Consider the following 21,281-nt stretch of genomic DNA (forward strand, 5'->3'; position numbering starts at 1 on the left):
ACCTTCCACCCATCGTCATCACACACACACACACACACACACACACACACACACACACACACACACACACACACACACACACACACACATCTATTAGCCACTTACCTATGTCGGTGGGGGGTATACAGCTCCAATAACAACACCTGAGAACCAGTTAATGTCTGCCCTCCTGCCTACACACACACCAGGTTGTTTTAGGTGCGCTTGAATGGCCAACTGCACCATGGGAATTTACCTCATTTCACATTCAAGAGCGTTAAGGTACACCTCCATCTCTCTTTTGCTCTCTCTCTGACACACACACGTACACACACCATAACACCACTCAATGAGAGAAACTAGTGAAGACTAATAAAATGTTTTTGTACATTTTATTACAAACATGTTGAGCCATAAAAAAGCATACATAAATACCATAACAACAGTGAATGGTGACAAAGCAAAAAATATTTACCTCAAAAATCTCAGGACATTAGAAAGAACGACTGACCAGCAGACTTCTCCTTACTCTCTCTCTCTCTCTCACACACACACACACACACACACACACACACACACACACACACACACACACACACACACACACACACACACACACACACACACACACACACACACACACACACACACACACACAATATTAGGCTATAGTCTATTGTCTGTGTTAACTGGAGTGCAGACTAGATGACTCTGACTCTGTCGTTGTGGACGTCATGGCGCCTGTTCGTCTACGTGGGACTATCTTCAGGCTGGAGGTGCGTGTAAGTGTGAGGGCACGGCGAGCAGAACTCTTGAACCCCACTCCAAGGAATGCATAGAGCAGCGGATTCAAGCAACAGTGAGCGTATGCCATTGGTTCAGACACCGCTAACCACACCCCCAGGCCTGACTCCAGCGTACAGCCTCGAGGGATCAGCTCCAAGCGGAGGAGAGCATCCACGGCGATGCCAATGCAGTACGGCAGCCAGCAGAGGAAGAAACAGAGAACCAGAGCTACAGTGGTCCGCACCGCCCTCCTCTTCTGTCTCTGGCCCCCCAACGGCCCCCGGGTCAGCCTGGACACAATCACGCAGTAACACACCAGCAGCACCAGGCCCGGCACCACCAGCCCCACCAGCACAGTCTGCAGGTGGAACAGGGACACCCACAGTGGGGCGTTCTCCGGCGGGTAGAGCCTCGTGCACACCATCTCCCCCTCCCCTGCCTCCTGGGTCCGAGCGAACACCATATCAGGGATGGCCAGGAGACCAGCAGGCAGCCAGGCGCCAGCGTACACCAGCCTGTGTGCCAGCAGCTGCCGGGTGTGTGTGGTGCTGGTTACCGTGGCTTTGACCACTGCAAGGTAGCGGTCCAGACTGATGAAGGCTAGGATCAGCACACTGCCATATAGGTTCACTGTGTAGATGACGTGCACGCCCACACACATGACCGCTCCGACGCGCCAGTCCCCGAGCGCAGCATCTACAGCCCAGAAGGGCAGTGCCAGAACGAAGAGCAGGTCAGCAGCGGAGAGGTGCAGCCGGTAGCGGTCCGTTAGGCTTAGACGGGCCTTCCGCTGGCAGCCCAGTACGAACACCACCAGGCCGTTCCCAGTGATCCCCAGGGTGAAGATGAAGCCGTACACCACCGGGAGGAAGATACGCTGCACACTTGGGCTCAGCAGCTCACGGTCACACGGCTCCTCAAATCCAGTGCCGAAATCCCCCAAGCCAGAACCAAAACCGGAACTTGTGTCATTGTAGTCATTATCCGATTCTGATATCACAAAGTGCTTTAGAGAGAGGAAGAAAGAGAGGATAATTGAGTAAACTTGCAAATACATGTGCAAAACTCTAAGAACAGATTCTACAATCTGATAAGTGAATAACATGATAACTGAGATTAATGTTCCAGTAATATAAAGTCCCATAAAAGTTTGTTAACATGGTCTAAATACTGAATGAAACCGTACCTCATAATAGGACATGATGGAGCCAGCTTACTCTCCGTCTCCGTTCTTTACGGCCCTTTTCTCTTTTTCTTCTCAGAGTGGAGTATAGTTTTGTACCCGGTGAGGTTAAATAGTGGTGCCAACACCGCTCCCTCACTTGCTCCACCCTCAACCCACACGCACACACACACACATCTGTGTCCCGTGGAAACGCTTTTCCTGTTTTCGAGGTGTCAGCTGCTGAAAGTGGCTATATCACAGGATATTGAGTGTGTGTGTGTGTGTGTGTGTGTGTGTGTGTGTGTGTGTGTGTGTGTGTGTGTGTGTGCCTTTGTTTATTGTTTAGGCTCCTAACATAAAATCTGTGAGAATAATATTGTTGGCAATAGCATGATGATATAACACTGTTGTCTACTTGAGAGTCAACCAAAGTAAAGAGGAAATGTTTTAAACACATTCTCACTGTACAGATGTAGTGGGTATGTATATGGGGGTACAGCTGCACTGTGTGTGTGCGTGTTTGTGCGTGCTTTTGTGTGTGTAAGAGAGATGAACAGAGAGAGAGAGAGAGAGAACTGTTTTAGTGTTGCACCTCTTAGTCCCTTTTACACAGTCCTGTATGAGTTGAACAGTCCTGTATGAGTAGCCGGAGTTTCGGCGCTGTGAGAGAATTTTCACACTTGCATCATCTGATATGATATGGTTATGATTGTGTGCAGTGGTGGTAAAAGTACCCAATTGTCCTACTTGAGTAAAAATAAAGATACATTAATAGACAATGACTCAGTGAAAGTTACCCAGTAAAAGTTACTCAGTAAAATATTACTTGAGTAAAAGTCTAAAAACTTTTGATTTTAAATATACTTAAATATCAAAAGTAAATGTAATTGATAAAATGTACTGATGTATCAAAGGTAAAAGTAAAAGTATAAATCATTTCAAATTCCTTATATTAAGAAAACCAGACGGCACCATTTTCTAGTTTTAGAAATGTACGGATAGCCAGGTGCACACTCCAACACTCAGACATCATTTACAAACAAAGCATTTGTGTTTAGTGAGTCCGCCAGATCAGAGGCAGTAGGGATGACCAGGGATGTTATTTTTATAAGTGCGCGAATTGGACCATTTTCCTGTCCTGCTAAGCATTCAAAATGTAACGAGTACTTTTAGGTGTCAGGGAAAATGTATGGAGTAAAAGGTACATTATTTTCTTTAGGAATGTAGTAAAAAGTAAAAGTTTTCAAAAATAAAAATAGTAAAGTGAAGTACAGATTCAAAAAAAATGACTTAAGTAGAACTTTACACCACTGATTGTGTGTGATATTATAGTCATGAATGTCACATGCTTATCTCATCCCATTCTCTGTTCAGTTAAATACCTGCTGGTCTCCCACAGGTCCTTTCACCCTAAACGAACACTGTGTCTTATTACCGTGTTGCCTCTCAGTGCGCCAGTCCATGCTCCACATGCTCAACTAAAGATTGGTGCGAGATCTGGAGGCGCAGGGTGCCTTTGCTGCATTCTGGGTGCTCAGTCTACCCACAGCAGGGGGCCGGATTATAATTACAAATCATTTGTAGTCTGCAAATTGACTGCAAGAATCCCAAACAGATGTAATGTTTGACTAAAACATAATGATTTCAAACCTTGCCTACATTTGTATACAATCACGTCTCTCTTTATAATGCGTGTGTCACGTTCTGACCTTTATTCCTTTGTTTTGTCTTTATTTAGTATGGTCAGGGCGTGAGTTGGGGTGGGCAGTCTATGTTCGTTTTTCTATATTTTCTATTTCTGTGTTTGGCCTGATATGGTTCTCAATCAGAGGCAGCTGTCTATCGTTGTCCCTGATTGAGAACCATATTTAGGTAGCCGGTTTTCCTTTGTGTTTTGTGGGTGGTTATTTTCAGTCTGTCCGTCTGCACCAGATAGAACTGTTTCGGTTGTCACGTTGTTGTTTTGTATTTTTGAAGTGTTCAGTTTCTTATTAAAAAGATGAACACTAACCACGCTGCGCTTTGGTCCTCGCCTTCTTCCACCCAAGACAACCGTTACAGCGTGGGAATAACTAGGAACACATTTTCAAAAATAAAATCACTTGGAGCTGATTTCCTGGTGTTTTTATAGTCTTTTATGTCCAACAATGAAAATTGCACACAAAAAAATAATATATATGCAGTGCATTGGGAAAATATTCAGACCCCATGACTTTTTCCACATTTTGTTGCATTACAGCCTTGTTTAAAAAATTATAACCTTTGTTTTAACTAGGCAAGTCAGTAAAGAATAAATTCTTAATTAGCGCAAACTGGCTCTAAACAAAATAGAAAGAGGATTGGCAGGTCCCGGTGCACAACTGAGCAAGAGGACGCCTCACAAGTCCTAAACTGTCAGCTTCATTAAATACTACCCACAAAACACTAGTCTCAACATCAACAGTGAAGAGGCAATTCCGGGATGCTGGTCTTCTAGGCAGAGTTGCAAAGAAAAAGCCATATCTCAGACTGGCCAATAAAAAAGATTAAGATGGGCAAAAGAACACAGATACTGGACAGAGGAACTCTGCCTAGAAGGCCAGCATCCCGGAGTCACCTCTTCACTGTTGATGTTGAGACTGCTGTTTTGTGGGTACTATTTAATGAAGCTGCCAGTTGAGGACTTGTGTGGCATCTGTTTTTCAAACTAGACACTCCAATGTACTTGTCCTCTTGCTCAGTTGTGCAACGAGGCCTCCCACTCCTCTTTCTATTCTGGTTAGAGCCAGTTTGCGCATTTCTGTGAAGGGAGTAATACACAGAGGTGTACAAGATCTTCTATTTCTTGGCAATTTCTCACATGGAATAGCCTTCATTTCTCAGAACAAGAATAGACTGACGAGTTTCAGAAGAAAGTCCTTTGTTTCTGGCCCCTTTTGAGCCTGTAATCAAACCCACAAATGCTGATGCTCCAGATACTCAACTAGTCTAAAGAAGGCGATTGCTTCTTTAATCAGCACAACCGTTTTCAGCTGTGATAACATAATTACAAAGGGTTTTCTAATGACCAATTAGCCTTTTAAAATGATAATCTTGGATTAGCTAACACAACGTGCCATTGGAACAGAGGAGTGACGGTTGTTGATAATGGGCTTCTGTACGCCTATGTAGATATTCCATAAAAAATCTGCCGTTTCCAGGGACAATAGTCATTTACAACATTAACAATGTCTACACTGTATTTCCGATTGCTTATTTTAATAGACAAAAAAATAGCTTTTCTTTCAAACAGGGACATTTCTAAGTGACCCCAAACCTTGAAACAGTAGTGTATATGTAAAATACATTTATCCTCCAGAGGGAGAGTGGTGGAGGGGTACAAAAAAAAGTTATTTACAATGATTGCCTACCCCGCGGCGCTGGGCCAATTCTTTCGCCACTCTATGGGACTCCAGCCTGGAATTGAACCAGGGTTTGTAGTGACACCTCTAGCACTAAGATGCAGTGCCATAGACCACTGCGCTACTCAGGAGCCCAAGTTAACATGGTCTTCTCCTAAAATTGATTAGATACATTTTTTTCCTCATCAATCAACACACAATGCCCCATAATGACAAAGCAAAAACAGGTTTTTAGAAATATTTTCAAATGTATTAAAAATAAAACAGAAATACCTTATTTACATAAGTATTCAGACCCGTTGCTATGAGACTCGAAATTGAGCTTCGGTCCTGTTTCCATTGATCATCCTTGAGATGTTTCTAAAACTTGATTGGAGTCCACCAGTGGTAAATTCAATTGATTGAACATGATCTGGAAAGGCACACACCTGTCAATACAAGGTGACAGTGCATGTCAGAGCTTGGAAAATTCCAGAAAATTATGTCATGGCTTTAGAAGCTTCTGATAGGCTAATTGACATCATTTGAGTCAATTGGAGGTGTACCTGTGGATGTATTTCAAGGCCTACCTTCAAACTCAGTGCCTCTTTGCTTGACATCATGGGAAATTCAAAGAAATCAGCAAAGACCTCAGAAAAGAAATTGTAGACCTCCACAAGTCTGGTTCATCCTTGGGAGCAATTTCCAAACGCCTGAAGGTACCATGTTCATCTGTACAAACAATAGTACGCAAGTATAAACACCATGGGACCACGCAGCCGTCATACCGCTCAGGAAGGAGAGACGTTCTGTCTCCTAGAGATGAACGTACTTTGGTGCGAAAAGTGCAAATAAATCCCAGAACAACAGCAAAGGACCTTGTGAAGATGCTGGAGGAAACAGGTACAAAAGTATCTATATCAAAAGTAAAACGAGTCCTATATCGACATAACCCAAATGGTTGGTCAACAAGGAAGAAGCCACTGCTCCAAAACCACAATAACAAAAGCCAGACTATGGTTTGTAACTGCACATGGGGACAAAGATCATACTTTTTGGAGAAATGTCCTCTGGTCTGGTGAAACAAAAATAGAACTGCTTGGCCATAATGACCATCGTTATGTTTGGAGGAAAAAGGGTGAGGCATGCAAGCCGAAGAACACGATCCCAATCGTGAAGCATGGGGGTGGCAGCATCATGTTGTGGGGGTGTTTTGCTGCAGGAGAGACTGGTGCACTTCACAAAATAGATGGCATCATGAGGACGGAAAATTATGTGGATATATTGAAGCAACATCTCAAGACATCAGTCAGGAAGTTAAACCTTGGTCGCAAATGGGTCTCCAAATCGACAATGAGTCCAAGCATACTTCCAAAGTTGTGGAAAAATGGTTTAATGACAACAAAGTCAAGGTATTGGAAAAAAAATGTGTGTGAGAGCAAAGAGGCCTACAAAACCTGACTCAGTTACACCAGCTCTGTCAGGAGGAATGGGCTAAAATTCACCCAACTTATTGTGGAAAGCTTGTGGACGGCTACCTGAAACGTTTGACCCAAGTTAAATAATTTAAAGGCAATGCTACCAAATACTAATTGAGTGTATGTAAACTTCTGACCCACTGGGAATGTGATGAAAGAAATTAAAGCTGAAATAAATAATTCTCTCTACCATTATTCTGACATTTCACATTCTTAAAATAAAGTGGTGATCCTAACTGACCTAAGACAGGGAATTTTTACTAGGATTAAATGTCAGGAATTGTGAAAAACTGAGTTTAAATGTATTTGGCTATGGTGTATGTAAACTTCCGACTTCAACTGTATGTAAATGTGATATTTCAGTTTATTAATTTTAAAACATTTTCAAAAACTTCTAAAAACCTTTTTTGCTTTGCCTTCATGCACTGTATCTACTGTATATAATTTATATTTTTTTGCACAGAAAACTTTGGGGGATGGACAAATAAAACCATCCGTGGGCTGCCAGTTGCGGAACCCTGGTGTGTGTTTGCGGTGTAAACAGTGTCTCTCTCTCTCTCTGTCTCTCTCTGTCTCTCTCTCGCTCTCTCTCTCTCTCTCTCTCTCTCTCTCTCTCTCTCTCTCTCTCTCTCTCTCTCTCTCTCTTCTCCCTTTCATCACCCATACTGACTCTCCCTCTCCTCTCCTCCTCAGAGGCCTAATTAAAGACCTTCTGTACTTATCTTCCCACTTTGCGGCTACTCTCCTTTCTCATGTACAGTGGCTTGCGAAAGTATTAACCCCCCTTGGCGTTTTTCCTATTTTGTTGCCTTACAACCTGGAATAAAAATAGATTTTTTTGGGGGGGGGGGGGTTTGTATCATTTGATTTACACAACATGCCTACCACTTTGAAGATGCAAAATAATATTTTTTTGTGAAACAAACAAGAAATAAGACAAAAAAACTGAAAACTTGAGCGTGAATAACTATTCATCCACCCAAAAGTCAATACTTTGTAGAGCCACCTTTTGCAGCAATTACAGCTGCAAGTCTCTTGGGATATGTCTCTATAAGCTTGGCACATCTAGCCACTGGGATTTTTTCCCATTCTTCAAGGCAAAACTGCTCCAGCTCCTTCAATTTGGATTGGTTCCGCTGGTGTCACGACTTCCACCGAAGTCGGTCCCTCTCCTTGTTCGGGTGGCGTTCGGCGGTCGACGTCACTGGCCTTCTAGCCATCGCCGATCCACTTTTCATTTTCCATTTGTTTTGTCTTTGTTTTACACACCTGGTTTCAATCCCCCAATTACTGTTTTCATTATTTAACCCTCTGTTCCTCCATGGGTTCTTGTGAGTGATTGTTTGTATGTAGGAAGCTCCGTTAATGTGGGCTCTGTTTTTGTATTGCATTTATTTATGTTGAGTAAAATCTGTTTACTTACTCATATCTGCTGTCCTACGCCTGACTCCTATACACCAGCTACACACAGACTTCCTTACAGCTGGTATACAGCAATCTTTAAGTCATACCACAGATTCTCAATTGGATTAAGGTCTGGGCTTTGACTCGGCCATTCCAAGGCATTTAAATGTTTCCCCTTAAACCACTCGAGTGTTGCTTTAGCAGTATACTTAGGGTCATTGTCCTGCTGGAAGGTGAACCTCCGCCCCAGTCTCAAATCTCTGGAAGACAAACAGGTTTCCCTCGAGAATTTCCCTGTATTTAGCACCATCCATCATTCATTCAATTCTGACCAGGTTCCCAGTCCCTGCTGATGAAAAACATCCCCACAGCATGATGCTGCCACCACCATGCTTCACTGTGGGGATAGTGTTCTAGAGGTGATGGGAGGTGTTGGGTGTGCGCCAGACATAGCATTTTCCTTGATGGCCAAAAATATCAATTTTAGTCTCATCTGACCAGAGTACCTTCTTCCCTAAGTTTGGGGAGTCTCCCACGTGCCTTTTGGCAAACACCATACATGTTTGCTTCTATTTTTCTTTAAGCAATGGCTTTTTTTCTGGCCACTCTTCCGTAAAGCCCAGCTCTGTGGAATGTACGGCTTAAAGTGGTCCTATGGACAGATAGTCCAATCTCGGCAGCTCCTTCAGGGTTATCTTTGGTCTCTTTGTTGCCTCTCTGATTCATGCCCTCCTTGCCTGGTCCGTGAGTCTTGGCAGGTTTGTTGTGGTGCCATATTCTTTCCATGTTTTAATAATGGATTTAATGGTGCTCCGTGGGATGTTCAAAGTTTCTGATATTTTTTTATAATCCAACCCTGATCTGTACTTCTCCACAACTTTGTCCCTGACCTGTTTGGAGAGCTCCCCCCTTGCTTAGTGGTGTTGCAGAATCTGGGGACTTTCAGAACAGGTGTATATATACTGAGATCATGTGACAGATCATGTGACACATAGATTGCACACAGGTGGACTTTATTTAACTAATTATGTGACTTCTGAAGGTAATTGGTGGCACCAGATCTTATTTAGAGGATTCATAGCAAAGGGGGTGAAAACATATGCATGCAGCACCTTTCTGTTTTTTAATTTGAAAGTTATTTTGTAATTTCACTTCACCAATTTGGACTATTTTGTGTGTGTCCGTTACATGAAATCCAAATAAAAATCTATTTAAATTACAGGTTGCAATGCAACAAAATAGGAAAAACGCCAAGCGGGTGAATACTTTTGCAAGACACTGTAAACTCCAAAAGATTGAAGTGAAATATTGTATTTTGATAACAATTGCAGTTGGTGCCGTTTAAGATGAGGGAGGACAATTTTTGTTGTTGTTGAGCATGGCCTTATTTCTATTACAGTATATTGGATGACTTTCATTCATATTCCATTCACCCAGTTCAATGTAACATTGATAGGTTAAGGCTATTACATGATACATGAATCTTTCCTATACCCATTATGAGTTTGCTACAACCTAGCCTATGAATTAAAGTTTACAATGTAGTTGCACAGGTCAATCTTTTTTTTTTGTAGTCAAGGTGACAGACATTCAATACCACCTTGAACACTCTTAACTGCATCTAGCTGATCTAGGGTGTAATTGTTATGGTGAGTGAATGAGGACCCAAAAGCGAACTAACTTAAACAGAGCTTCTTTAATAACCAAACATAGGTAGGCTCAGATAGACCGGCAGATTCCGACAGGACAGGACAAGGTTACAGCAAACATGACGATAGTCTGGCTCAGGCATGAAACACAACAAACAAGAATCCGACAAGGACAGGAACAGAAACAGAGAGAGATATAGGGACCTAATCAGAGGGAAAAAGGGAACAGGTGGGAAACGGGGTGAATGGGTAGTCAGAGGAGACAAGGAACAGCTGGGGGAAAGCGGGGGAGAAAAGGTAACCTAACAACGACCAGCAGAGGGAGACAGGGTGAAGGGAAAGGACAGAGACAAGACACAACATGACAGTACATGACAGTACCCCCCCACTCACCGAGCGCCTCCTGGCGCACTCGAGGAGGAAACCTGGCGGCAACGGAGGAAATCCTCGATCAGCGCACGGTCCAGCACGTCCCGAGAGGGAACCCAACTCCTCTCCTCAGGACCGTACCCCTCCCAATCTACGAGGTACTGGTGACCACGGCCCCGAGGACGCATGTCCAAAATTCTACGGACCCTGTAGATGGGTGCGCCCTCGACAAGGATGGGGGGGGGGGGGGGGGAGACGAGCGGGGGCGCGAAGGACGGGCTTGATGCAGGAGACATGGAAGACCGGGTGGACGCGACGAAGGTATCGCGGAAGAAGAAGTCGAACTGCGACAGGATTAATGACCCGAGAAATACGGAACGGACCAATGAACCGCGGGGTCAACTTGCGAGAAGCCGTCTTAAGGGGAAGGTTCTGAGTGGAGAGCCAAACTCTCTGACCGCGACAATATCTAGGACTCTTAGTTCTACGCTTATTAGCAGCCCTCACAGTCTGCGTCCTATAACGGCAAAGTGCAGACCTGACCCTCTTCCAGGTGCGCTCGCAACGTTGGACAAAAGCCTGAGCGGAGGGGACGCTGGACTCGGCGAACTGAGATGAGAACAGCGGAGGCTGGTACCCGAGGCTACTCTGAAAAGGAGATAGCCCGGTCGCAGACGAAGGAAGCGAGTTGTGGGCGTATTCTGCCCAGGGGAGCTGTTCTGACCAAGACGCAGGGTTACGAAAAGAAAGACTGCGTAAGATGCGACCAATAGTCTGATTGGCCCGTTCTGCTTGACCGTTAGACTGGGGGTGAAAGCCGGAAGAGAGACTGACGGAAGCCCCAATCAAACGGCAAAACTCCCTCCAAAATTGAGACGTGAATTGCGGACCTCTGTCCGAAACGACGTCTGACGGAAGGCCATGAATTCTGAAAACATTCTCGATGATGATTTGTGCCGTCTCTTTAGCAGAAGGAAGCTTAGCAAGGGGAATGAAATGAGCCGCCTTAGAGAACCTATCGACAACCGTAAGAATAACAGTCTTCCCCGCTGACGAAGGCAGTCCGGTGACAAAATCTAAGGCGATGTGAGACCACGGTCGAGAGGGAATAGGAAGCGGCCTGAGACGGCCGGCAGGAGGAGAATTACCGGACTTAGTCTGCGCGCAGACCGAACAAGCAGCCACGAAACGACGCGTGTCATGCTCCCGGGTGGGCCACCAAAAACGCTGGCGAATGGAAGCAAGCGTACCCCGAACGCCAGGGTGGCCGGCTAACTTGGCAGAGTGAGCCCACTGAAGAACGGCCAGACGAGTAGGAACGGGAACGAAAATAAGGTTCCTAGGACAAGCGCGCGGCGACGGAGTGTGAGTGAGCGCTTGTTTTACCTGCCTCTCAATTCCCCAGACAGTCAACCCGACAACACGCCCCTCAGGGAGAATCCCCTCGGGGTCAGTGGAGGCTACTGAAGAACTGAAGAGACGAGACAAAGCATCAGGCTTGGTGTTCTTAGAGCCCGGACGATAAGAAATCACGAACTCGAAACGAGCGAAAAACAGCGCCCAACGCGCCTGACGCGCATTAAGTCGTTTGGCAGAACGGATGTACTCAAGGTTCCTATGGTCAGTCCAAACGACAAAAGGAACGGTCGCCCCCTCCAACCACTGTCGCCATTCGCCTAGGGCTAACCGGATGGCGAGCAGTTCGCGGTTACCCACATCATAGTTACGTTCCGACGGCGACAGGCGATGAGAAAAATACGCGCATGGGTGGACCTTGTCGTCAGAGAGGGAGCGCTGAGAAAGGATGGCTCCCACGCCCACCTCTGACGCGTCAACCTCGACAACGAACTGTCTAGAGACGTCAGGTGTAACAAGGATAGGAGCGGATCTAAAACGATTCTTGAGGAGATCAAAAGCTCCCTGGGCGGAAACGGACCACTTAAAGCACGTCTTGACAGAAGTAAGGGCTGTGAGAGGAGCTGCCACCTGACCGAAATTACGGATGAAACGACGATAGAAGTTTGCGAAGCCGAGAAAGCGCTGCAGCTCTACGCGTGACTTAGGGACGGGCCAATCAATGACAGCTTGGACCTTAGCGGGATCCATCTTAATGCCTTCAGCGGAAATAACAGAACCGAGAAATGTGACGGAGGAGGCATGAAAAGTGCACTTCTCAGCCTTCACAAAAAGACAATTCTCTAAAAGGCGCTGGAGGACACGTCGAACGTGCTGAACATGAATCTGGAGTGACGGTGAAAAAATCAGGATATCGTCAAGGTAAACGAAAACAAAGATGTTCAGCATGTCTCTCAGGACATCATTGACTAATGCCTGAAAGACAGCTGGAGCGTTAGCGAGGCCGAAAGGAAGAACCCGGTATTCAAAGTGCCCTAACGGAGTGTTAAACGCCGTCTTCCACTCGTCCCCCTCCCTGATGCGCACGAGATGGTAAGCGTTACGAAGGTCCAACTTAGTGAAAAACCTGGCTCCCTGCAGGATCTCGAAGGCTGAAGACATAAGAGGAAGCGGATAACGATTCTTCACTGTTATGTCATTCAGCCCTCGATAATCTATGCAGGGGCGCAGAGACCCGTCCTTCTTCTTGACAAAAAAAAACCCCGCTCCGGCGGGAGAGGAGGAGGGGACTATGGTACCGGCGTCAAGAGCTACAGACAAATAATCTTCGAGAGCCTTACGTTCGGGAGCCGACAGAGAGTATAGTCTACCCCGGGGGGGGGGTGGTTCCCGGAAGGAGATCAATACTACAATCATACGACCGGTGTGGAGGAAGAGAGGTGGCCCTGGACCGACTGAACACCGTGCGCAGATCGTGATATTCCTCCGGCACCCCTGTCAAATCACCAGGCTCCTCCTGTGAAGAAGAGACAGAGGAAACAGGAGGGATAGCAGACATTAAACATTTCACATGACAAGAGACGTTCCAGGAGAGGATAGAATTACTAGACCAATTAATGGAAGGATTATGACAAACTAGCCAGGGATGGCCCAAAACAACAGGTGTAAAAGGTGAACGAAAAATTAAAAAAGAAATGGTTTCACTATGATTACCAGAAACAGTGAGGGTTAAAGGTAGCGTCTCACGCTGAATCCTGGGGAGAGGACTACCATCCAGGGCGAACAAGGCCGTGGGCTCCTTTAACTGTCTGAGAGGAATGTCATGTTCCCGAGCCCAGGTCTCGTCCATAAAACAGCCCTCCGCCCCAGAGTCTATTAAGGCACTGCAGGAAGCTGACGAACCGGTCCAGCGTAGATGGACCGACAAGGTAGTGCAGGATCTTGAAGGAGAGACAGGAGTAGTAGCGCTCACCAGTAGCCCTCCGCTTACTGACGAGCTCTGGCCTTTTACTGGACATGAAGTGACAAAATGACCAGCGGAACCGCAATAGAGACAGAGGCGGTTGGTGATTCTCCGTTCCCTCTCCTTAGTCGAGATGCGGATACCTCCCAGCTGCATAGGCTCAGCACCCGAGCCGGCAGAGGAAGATGGTAGTGATGCGGAGAGGGAGGCGACGGAGAGCGCGAGCTCCTTTCCACGAGCTCGGTGACGAAGATCAACCCGTCGCTCAATGCGAATAGCGAGTTCAATCAAGGAATCCACGCTGGAAGGAACCTCCCGGGAGAGAATCTCATCCTTTACCTCTGCGCGGAAACCCTCCAGAAGACGAGCGAGCAAGGCCGGCTCGTTCCAGCCACTGGAGACAGCAAGAGTGCGAAACTCAATAGAGTAGTCTGTTATGGATCGATTGCCTTGACATAGGGAAGACAGGGCCCTGGAAGCCTCCTCCCCAAAAACAGATCGATCAAAAACCCGTATCATCTCCTCCTTAAAGTCCTGATACTGGTTAGTACACTCAGCCCTTGCCTCCCAGATTGCCGTGCCCCACTCACGAGCCCGTCCAATAAGGAGAGATATGACGTAGGCGACACGAGCAGTGCTCCTGGAGTAAGTGTTGGGCTGGAGAGAAAACACAATATCACACTGGGTGAGGAACGAGCGGCATTCAGTGGGCTCCCCAGAGTAACACGGCGGGTTATTGATTCTGGGCTCCGGAGATTCGAAAGCCCTGGAAGTGGCCGGTGGATCGAGGCGGAGATGGTGAACCTGTTCTGTGAGGTTGGAGACTTGGGTGGCCAGGGTCTCAACGGCATGTCGAGCAGCAGACACTTCCTGCTCGTGTCTGCCTAGCATCGCTCCCTGGATCCCGACGGCTGAGTGGAGAGGATCCGAAGTCGCTGGGTCCATTCTTGGTCGGATTCTTCTGTTATGGTGAGTGAATGAGGACCCAAAAGCGAACTAACTTAAACAGAGCTTCTTTAATAACCAAACATAGGTAGGCTCAGATAGACCGGCAGATTCCGACAGGACAGGACAAGGTTACAGCAAACATGACGATAGTCTGGCTCAGGCATGAAACACAACAAACAAGAATCCGACAAGGACAGGAACAGAAACAGAGAGAGATATAGGGACTAATCAGAGGGAAAAAGGGAACAGGTGGGAAACGGGGTGAATGGGTAGTCAGAGGAGACAAGGAACAGCTGGGGGAAAGCGGGGGAGAAAAGGTAACCTAACAACGACCAGCAGAGGGAGACAGGGTGAAGGGAAAGGACAGAGACAAGACACAACATGACAGTACATGACAGTAATCATTAGTCCAACAATTGCATTCAAGAGTTTCTATTGGACAAATTCAGGTATATTTATCCTCGTTTCGTTCCGTTTGCTTCTGTTTAAGAAACGTTTTCAACAGAATCGGCGCAACGAATACACCCCTGATCACACGCTAACACAGTTCACTTTCATAGCAGCCACATACAAATAGCATGATAAATTTGCTCGTTTCCATTATTTTTCTAAAACTATGCACTCTCCTCCTCTCTCACCTTTTCCCTTTGCTTGTGGACTTCAGTGCACAACACATCAGCTGTTTGTGACCTGGTGAAAAAATATTTCCAAACCAAACCTTCATATCATAACTGCTAACCGCTACACACAGCTTATATCGTTATCACCATATTAGCTAGCTAACATCATAGTCAACATAGCAAATAGAACTAACGCATTAGTAAACCCGCTACAATGATGCAGTACAGCGTACAATCAGCTAACGGGTTAGGAGTTACATCGACAGGCCCTGGTGTCAAAAAATTTAAAAAGACAAAAGCCTACCTTGACTTGGAAGAATTCCAGTTTTGGATAGCCATATCCAGCTAGCTAACATTGCATTCCTCTCTGTTTGAGCCGGGTGTTTAGTAGGCTAAACTAGCTAGCTGCATTGGCTAGGTAAGTAAGTGAAAGTGAAAAAAATACTACGAAATATAATATAATATCTCTTTCTCTCTCTCTCGCTCTTGCTTCTCCTTCATTTTTGAAGAAATGTGTTTGTTCACAACTTTTCAACTGTTGTCTTTCTCTCTCTTTAAGTCAAGTACTCACCACATTTTATGGACTGCAGTGCTAGCTAGCTATAGATTGTGCTTCCAGTACCAGATTAATTGGGTGGGCAAAATGTCAGTTCATGTTGCAAGAGCTCTAATAGGTATGGGGATGTCCTCTGGGAGTTGTCATAATTACTTTGACTATGGAAGGGGGTGAGAACCATGAGCCTCCTATGTTTTGTGCTGAAGTTAATGTAACCAGAGGAGGAAGAAAATTACACAACATGTACAAAAGTATGTCGAAAAACTGCTCGTTGAACATCTCATTCCAAAATCATGGGTGTTAATATGGAGTTGGTACCCCCTTTGCTGCTATAACAGCCTCCACTCTTTTGTGAAAGCTTTCCACTAGATGTTTGAACATTGCTGCGGGGACTTGCTTGAAAGATGGCGCAGGAGGGGATGGTTACGGGTTTTATGGGGTCTTAACCAACCGTGCTATTTTGTTTGTTTTTTCGCAATGTTTTTAACTAACTTTGTACATAATGTTGCTGCTACCATCTCTTATGACTGAAAATATCTTCTGGACATCAGAACAGAGATTACTCACCTTGAACTGGACAAATAATTATTTAATGAGTCGGCCGAGAGGGATTTACTCAAGCCACCTGAACAGGCCCTCATCCCCGTCATTCGCAGGAGAAAGAGACGGAGGTTTCGCAGAAGGCGATCTTGTGAGGATCTGGCGACAAGTGGCTAATCTTCCTTTGCCATCGTAACTATTGGCCAATGTACAATCGCTTGATAATAAAGTGGATGAACTACAAGCACGTATATCCTACCAACGGGACATTAAAAACTGTAATATCTTATGTTTCACTGAGTCGTGGCTGAACGACGACATGAATAACATACAGCTGGCGGGTTAAACACTGTATCGGCAGGATAGAACAGCAGCCTCCAGTAAGACAAGGGGTGGCGAGCTATGTATATTTGTAAAAACAACGGCTGGGTAACAATATCTAAGGAAGTCTCAAGGTTTTGCTAGCCTGAGATAGAGTATCTCATGACAAGCTGTAGACCACACTATCTACCGAGAGAGTTTTCATCAATATTCTTCGTAGCTGTCTATTTACCACCACAAACCGATGCTGGCACTAAGACTGCACTCAATGAGCTGTATACGGCCATAAGCAAAAAGGAAAATGCTAATCCAGAGTCGGCACTCCTAGTGGCCGGGGATTTTAATGCAGGGTAACTTAAATCCGTTTAACCTCATTTCTACGAGCATGTTAAATGTGCAACCAGAGGGACAAAAAACTCTAGACCACCTTTACTCCACACACAGAGACACGTGCAAAGCTCTCCCTCGCCCTCCATTTGGCAAATCTGACCATAATTCTATCCTCCTGATTCCTGCTCACAAGCAAAATTTACAGCAGGAAGCACCAAAAAAGTGGTCAGATGAAGCAGCTAAGCTAGAGGACTGTTTTTCTAGCACAAACTGGAATATGTTTCGGGATTCTTCCGATGGCATTGAGGAGTATATCACATCAGTCACTGACTTCATCAATAAGTGCATCGATGACGTCGTCCCCACAATGACTGAAAGTACATAACCCAACCTGAAGCCATGGATTACAGGCAACATCGCACTGAGCTAAAGGGTAAAGCTGCCGCTTTCAAGGAGCGGGACTCTGACCCGGGAACTTATAAGAAATTCCACTATGCCCTCTGATGAACCATCAAACAGCAAAGCGTCAATACAGGACTAAGATTGAATTGTACTACACCGGCAAGGCAGGGCTTGCAAACTATTACAGACTACAAAAGGAAGCACAGCCAAGAGCTGCCCAGTGACACAAGCCTACCAGACAAGCTAAATTCGAGGCAAGTGACACTGAAACATGCATGAGAGCATCAGCTGTTCCGGACAACTGTGTGATCACACTCTCCGCAGCCGGTGTGAGTAAGACCTTTATACAGCTCAACATTTACAAGGCCGCAGGGCCAGACGGATTACCAGGATGTGTGCTCCAACTGGCAGGTGACCAACTGGCAGGTGTCTTCACTGACATTTTCAATATGTCCCTGAGTCTGTAATACCAACATGTTCCAAGCAGACCGCAATTGTCACTATGACCAAGAACACAAAGGCAACCTGCATAAATGACTACAGACCCGTAGCACTCAGGTCCGTAGCCATGAAGTGCTTTGAACGGCTGGTAATGGCTCACATCAATACCATTATCCCAGAAACCCTAGACACACTCCAATTTGCATACCGCCCAAACAAATCCACACATGATGCAATCTCTATTGCACTCCTCACTGCCCTTTCCCACATGGACAAAATGAACACTCATGTGAGAATGCTATTCATTGACTACCGCTACCGACTACCGTTCAACACCATAGTACCCTCAAAGTTCATTACTACGCTAAGGATCCTGGGACTAAACACCTCCCTCTGCAACTGGATCCTGGACTTCCTGACGGGCCGCCCCCAGGTGGTAAGGGTAGGTAACAACACATCTGAGACGTTGAGACGTTGCTGCTCCTAGACGTTGCCACTTCACAATAACAGCACTTACAGTTGACTGGGTCAGCTCTAGCAGGGCAGAAATGTTATGAACTGACTTGTTGGAAAAGTGGCATCCTATGACAGGCCACATTGTAAGTCACTGAGATCTTCAGTACAGGCCATTCTACTGCCAATGTTTGTTGCATCGCTGTGTTCTCAGTTTTTTACACATGTCAGCAACAGGTGTGGCTGAAATAGCTGAATCCACTCATTTGAAGGAGTGTCCACATACTTTTGAACCATGTAGTGTATCTGTCCTCCGACTCTAGCATGGTGCTACCTTACAGAGTGTTGTTGAGGCTACAGTAGACCTAAACAGTGTTTTAATACATTATTTGGTGTCATGTATATAGTTTTATCAAAAAATGATTACTTTTTTTTTCACTAATTAAATTTTTTATGCAATTCTCTTAGGAGGATGGTCCTCCCCTTTCTCCTCTGAGGAGCCTCCACTGTTTGATAGTTATCAGGCCTTATTACACAGCTATGAACACCACCATAGTAAGGACTCAGGCCACCAACACTTACAGTTTAGGGGCATAAACAGTCAAATGCAGAAAAACACACACTCAGAAGCGAGCAGGTGACCAGCTGGTTTAGCGCCATTCTTTCAGCTGTGTTAATTAAAGACCGCCCCACCCGAAACACACACACAACACACACACCAGCAGAACAGAACAGAGGAGCAAGAAAATAGTCTTTCTGCACATAAGCAGGATGTTGTTGTAAAATAAAGATAGAAAGAAACACAGTAGGGAACAATCGGTCTCACAGTACTGCTACTACCGCTCCTGCTGCTATTGCAGTCTCAAGCAGTTTGAAATTTGACCCAAGTATGTTATTTGGGAAGAGAGGTGGTTGGTGAGTGACAAGAAGAGTCCATTTTCCCAGGCCCTTTCAAGCACTTCCCATACACACACACACACACACACACACACACACACACACACACACACACACACACGGAAGTGGCAGAAACAGAAGTAGGAAGTTAACTGCCTCTCCCAGCATTAAAACAGAGCCTGTTTGTCTCAGCTTCCTGATGAAAGAGAGGGAGGAAGAGGAGGATGAAGAGCGAAGGAAACAGAGAGAAGAGAGAAGGCAAATCAACACTCCTCAAAAGTACCCATACCCCAAACTCACCCCTCACCCACACACACTCTTATACAAACAAACACACACACACACACACACACACACACACACACACACACACACACACACACACACACACACACACACACACACACACACACACACACACACACACACACACACACACACACACACACACACACACACACACACCACAGATGCAATTGGCATACCCCACATCAAAAACTTCCCACTTCCAAACCCATGCAGCTGCTAATGGGTCAGTGGCACGAACAGGGGTTTGGTGATACACATAAACACACAAACACACATTATTATCCTCTATTCATAGAGTATTCAAAACAGGAAGGACTTCCTTTCTATTTAGGAAAAGCAAACAGCTGGGAAAGATTTCTCACACAAACATTCCTGTACACACGCAGACATACACACACATGTAAAGATGTGTCTACCAGTGTTGAAACACAGGCACAAATGCCCTCTGTTTATACCTCATTCTTCTCATCACTCCTCTCGTCTCTACTCTACAGTGCATTCGGAAAGTTTTCAGACCTCTTGACTTTTTCCACATTTTGTTATGTTACAGCCTAATTCTAAAATGTATGAAAAGTATTTATTTATCTCATCAATCTGTACACAATACCCATTAATGACAAAGCGGAAACACAAGTATTCAGACCCTTTGCTATGAGACTCCAAATTAAGCTCAGGTGCATCCTGTTTCCATTGATCATCCTTGAGATGTTTCTACAACTTGATTAGGAGTCCACTTGTGGTAAATTAAATTGATTGAACATGATCTGAAAAGGCACACACCTGTCTATATAAGGTCCCACAGTTCACAGTGCATGTCTGAGCATAAACCAAGCCATGAGGTCGAAGGAATTGTCCGTAGAGCTCCAAGACAGGATTGTGTTGAGGCACAGATCTGAGGAAGGTTACCAAAACATTTCTGCAGCATTGAAGGTCCCCAAGAACACAATGGCCATTCTTAAATGGAAGAAGTTTGGAACCACCAAGACTCTTCCTAGAACTGGCTGCCCGGCCAAACTGAGCAAACGGGGGCGAAAAGCCTTGGTCAGGGAGGTGACCATGAACCCGATGATCACTCTGACAGAGCCCCAGAGTTCTTCTGTGGAGATGGAAGAAACTTCCAGAAGGACAACCATCTCTGCAGCACTCCACCAATCAGGCCATTATGGTCGAGCGGCCAGACGGAAGACAATCCTCAGTAAAAGGCACATGACAGCCTGCTTGGAGTTTGCTAAAAGGCACCTAAAAGACTCTCAGAACATGAGGAAGAAGATTTTCTGGTCTGATGAAACCAAGATGGAACTTTTTGGCCTGAATGTACAGCGTCACATCTGGAGGAAACCTGGCACCATCCCTACGATGAAGCATGATGGTGGCAGCATCATGCTTTGGGGATGTTTTTCAGTGGCAGAGAGATCCTAGATGAAAACCTGCTCCAGAGCGCTCAGGACCTCAGACTGAGGTCTTCCACCAGGACAACGACTCTAAGCACACAGCCAAGACAACGAAGGAGTGGCTTCGGGACAAGTCTCTGAATGTCCTTAAGTGGCCCAGCCAGAGCTCGGACTTGAATCCGATAAAACATCTCTGGAAAGACTTGAATATAGCTGTGCAGCGACGCTCCCCATCCAACCAGACAGAGCTTGAGAGGATCTGCAGAGAAGAATGGGAGAAACTCCCCGAATACAGGTATGCCAAGCTTGTAGTGTCAAACCCAAGAAGAATCGAGGCTGTAATCGCTGCCAAAGGTGCGTCAACAAAGTACTGAGAAAAGGGTCTGAATACTTATTTAAATGTGATATTTCAGTTGTTTTTTATTGATACATTTGCTAAAAAATGTAAATAACTTGTTTTCTTTGTCATTATGGAGTATTGTGTGTATGTAGATTGATGAGGGAAAAAAACAATTTAATACATTTTAAATAAGGCTGTAATGTAACAAAGTGTGTGTGTGTGTGT

General features: G+C 45.5%; 1 protein-coding gene across 1 annotated transcript; it reads right to left on the minus strand.

The window, feature by feature from the left end:
- Positions 1 to 357: 357 nt before the first annotated feature.
- On the minus strand, positions 358 to 2,129 carry LOC110530627 (C-X-C chemokine receptor type 4). The gene is made up of 2 exons (XM_021613840.3): positions 1,952 to 2,129; positions 358 to 1,771 (listed from the first exon to the last, which is right to left on the minus strand). Exons 1-2 carry the CDS (start codon positions 1,964 to 1,966, stop codon positions 665 to 667), a joined length of 1,122 nt encoding a protein of 373 aa, XP_021469515.1. The 5' UTR covers positions 1,967 to 2,129; the 3' UTR covers positions 358 to 664.
- Between the last annotated feature and the right edge of the window lie 19,152 nt (positions 2,130 to 21,281).

The sequence above is a fragment of the Oncorhynchus mykiss genome, chromosome 8 (assembly GCF_057628025.1).
Source record: "Oncorhynchus mykiss isolate SJ-2025 chromosome 8, ASM5762802v1, whole genome shotgun sequence".
NCBI classification, from domain to species: Eukaryota; Metazoa; Chordata; class Actinopteri; order Salmoniformes; family Salmonidae; genus Oncorhynchus; species Oncorhynchus mykiss.